Source organism: Kogia breviceps, chromosome 19 (assembly GCF_026419965.1).
Source record: "Kogia breviceps isolate mKogBre1 chromosome 19, mKogBre1 haplotype 1, whole genome shotgun sequence".
In the NCBI taxonomy this organism is placed as follows: Eukaryota; Metazoa; Chordata; class Mammalia; order Artiodactyla; family Physeteridae; genus Kogia; species Kogia breviceps.
Window position 1 is genome coordinate 45,763,038 of NC_081328.1, and position 3,313 is coordinate 45,766,350.

At 62.2% G+C, this 3,313-nt stretch overlaps 1 protein-coding gene across 1 annotated transcript; it reads right to left on the minus strand.

The window, feature by feature from the left end:
• Nucleotides 1-2,158: 2,158 nt before the first annotated feature.
• On the minus strand, nt 2,159-3,313 carry UTS2R (urotensin 2 receptor). Its single transcript, XM_059046976.2, has one exon. It carries the CDS (start codon nt 3,311-3,313, stop codon nt 2,159-2,161), a length of 1,155 nt encoding a protein of 384 aa, XP_058902959.1.

Here is a 3,313-nt window from a genome sequence, read left to right on the forward strand (position 1 = left end):
CGACGGATCTCAGACGTGCCAGCCCCTTAATCGCTGAACCAATTCCTTCATAGAACCTTCTATTATTTATGTCTGTCCTACTGGTCAGTTGCGCTGGAGCTCCCTGCCTGAAAGGTGTCCTGAGACTGGATTGTGATGATGGTTGCACAACTCTGTGTTTTCACTGAAAATCATTACTTGCACGTTAAGCGGGTGAGTTTTATGGTGTGAGACTGCCCCAAATAAAGCTGTAGCATTTGAACAGGAGCCCTCACCTGCTAGAGCCGGTTCTAGCCATGCCCCAGTTGACCCCTCACCCCGGGACCCTCTGCTGTCCAGCTTGCCAAGGGCTGGGCACCATGCCTGATGGGCTGATAACTGCGGATCTTGAGCCAGGCTAGGCCTCCATAAACCACCCGTCCCTGACTGGTAGGTCCCGGGGGCCCGGGGTGAGGGGAGAGGGAGAGGCTGTGGGTGGTGGATCCAGGGAGGTCATCCAAGCCACAGTAGGCCAGCGGGAGTCTCCTCGTGGCTGTGTGTGTGGGTGCACAGGCCTGAGAGCCTACCTAACATTTTGAAACACTCTGAAACACTCAGGGTGTCATCATGAGGCTCCCCAGAGGCTGGGCACTTCCAAGTGGAAGATGGGAGGATGGCCCCTGCAGCTGTCCCAGGCCTGGTGGTGGAGGCTCGCCCGGCCCACCTGGAAGCATTAACCAGGGTACTCAGGTCTTAAGTTTGGAGCCAAAAATGTAACTTCTTCAGCATCACTCCGAGAAACAGTGCACAGAGCACCTTCACACATACAGATGAATGGGGGCTGCAGGGCCACTTCTGGGGGGCGGGTCTCGGTTTTCTAAGCTTGGGGGCTTCTCAACACATCCTGGAATCAGGATTTGGGAAGCAGAGACCCAGGGTCTTGGTCAAGGTACAAACTTTGGGCTGTTTACTTCCCCAAACATTTGGGGTCCCAAGTTGCTCTAGTGGCCTTGGACCCCACACTTAGGAGCCAGCAGGGAGGGAGGTGTAGATCTCCACCTGCCCAAACGTTAGGATCCTGTCAGGGTCTTGAAAGGGGTCCAGGAGGGGCCTGGTCGGTGGTGAGTCTGATGTGCAGCCAAGGCTGAGACCCAGCTGTGGGATGTGAGCTGGGGCCACAATGTGGAGTGTACAGGCCGCTGGACGGTTGGGTAGGGGTGGGGAGAGGTCCAAAACCTTTCCCTGTGGGCAGGCTCTCTGCGGGCAGGGTCCAGTGGTCTTGATGTCCACAGGAGGCCCAGCTCAGACGCTGCACACAGGAGGCACGAGATAAACCCCTACGTGTGTTGTACGATCCACCCCCCGTCTGACCCCCACCCCCCCAGGTCTGGGGAGGGAGCAGCAGGTGAGCTGCCGAAGGGAGAGGAATTCTGGCTCATGGTTTCAGTTTAGGTGCCGAGTTCCTGCCCTGGGGTGATGCCCCAGCTGCCCCTCCTCCCTGAGCATGTTGAGGCTGGTGGCTCCCTGCCTTGCCCCAGGGTCTCAGGCCCCACATCCAGGGCCCGGCTCAGGCCTGATGGCACCCGCCCACCATGTCAGGAAGGCCAATGGCTGGACGTGTCTCCTCCCCCGCCAGGTGGACAGGCTCATCCAAGTGCAGGGGGATGTCCTAGGGGTCCTGCCTCCGTTGACATTCCACCCACACTGCTGTGGCAGGACAAGGCTCAAAGAGCTCAGAGTTTATTGTTCCAGGTGCTGAAGCTGTGAAGGATGGAGCCACATGGGAGCCGGGAGGGATGGGGAGAGGACCATGCACCAGCCAGGAAGAGGGTCCCATGTAGGCAGACTGTGTGGCTACACGCTGTCACCTGCCAGCGTGTGCCCCGCCACACATCATGTAGGTGCTCACGTCTGCTGGGGGCGGTGAAGACTCCACTCACCACCGTCTTCAGAAGCTGGTCCTGGGCCTGAGCCTCCTACAGACCCTCACAGACGGACGGGGCAGGGGGGGACTTCTGGGCATTACGGGGAAGGTGGCTGGCTGATGGAGCTGAAGTGAGTGATGGGGAAGGGAGAGCAGGGAACTTTCTGGAAGAGGACTGAGGAAGGGAGGCAGTCAGTGGGGGAGTCCAGGAGTGGCCTGGGCTCTGGGGGCCGCTCCCCACCCCCACTCCAGCGCCCACGTGGAGACCGGGGACACTCAGGTGCAGAGCCCCCTAGGGGCCGCCTGGGACAGAGCGATGGTCTCGCTGGCCTGCTGGCTGCTGGAGGACAGTGAGCGGCCTGAGCCGCGCTGGCAGCCGGTGCGGGCCTGCGGGAAGCTGTGGATACCCCCGGGCCGGTGGGCGCCCCTGCCTTGGAGTGAGCGCTGGCGGTAGTCGCGGTAGTTCTTAGTGAGCAGCGTGTAGAGGAAGGGGTTTACGCAGCTGTTGCTGTAGGTGAGGCAGGTGGTCAGGTAGTTGACGATGCGGGTGGAGCGGGGCGTGAGGGGCGGGGTACCGCGGTACTGGGTGAGGAGCTGCCACAGCCAGAAGGGCAGGAAGCAGGCCCAGAAGAGCAGCACGATGCCCAGGATGAGGTAGAGCACCCTGGGGTTGGGTAGCCGCCGCGTCTGCGTGAAGGAAGCCCGCTGCGACTGCCAGTAGGCCCGGGCCAGGCGGACGTAGAGCAGCCCGATGACCACGCCGGGCCCCACGATGCTGGTCCCGAAGAGCAGCGTCAGGTAGGTGCGGTGGGCGCGCTGGCCCCAGGCCGGCAGGCAGAGGCTCTTGTGGCCCCTGCGGACCAGCCGGATGGCCAACATCATAGGCAGTGCCAGCAACAGCGCCAGCAGCCACGTGCCCAGTGCCAGGACCTTGCGGTAGCCCTTGGAACGCTGCACCATGTCCAGCGGCCTCACCACGGCGGCGTAGCGCTCAGTGCTCATGAGGGTCAGGGTGAAGATGCTGGCATGCATGGTCAGGAAGTCCAGGCTGAAGAGGACACGGCAGCCCACGTCGCCGAAGTGCCACGCCTTGGTGACGTAGGTGGCCACGATGAAGGGGATGCTGAGCAGGTAGAGCAAGTCCGCCAGCGCCAGGTTGACGACGTAGACGTACATGGAGGCCGAGGTGTGCAGGAAGCGGCACATGACAGCCAGCGTGTACAAGTTGCCCACCACGCCAACCACGCCCATGGCCGAGAGCACCACCCCAATGGTGCCCGTGGCCACCAGGTCCTCCAGGGAGCTGGGCTCCGCTGGGCTGGCCCACGAGCTGTTGAGAGAGGCATTGGGGGCGCCAGGCGGCTCGGGCATGGCGCTGCCTGTCGTAGCCAGCACAGGGAACCTGCTCAACGGCTCTGGACTCAGCGCCAT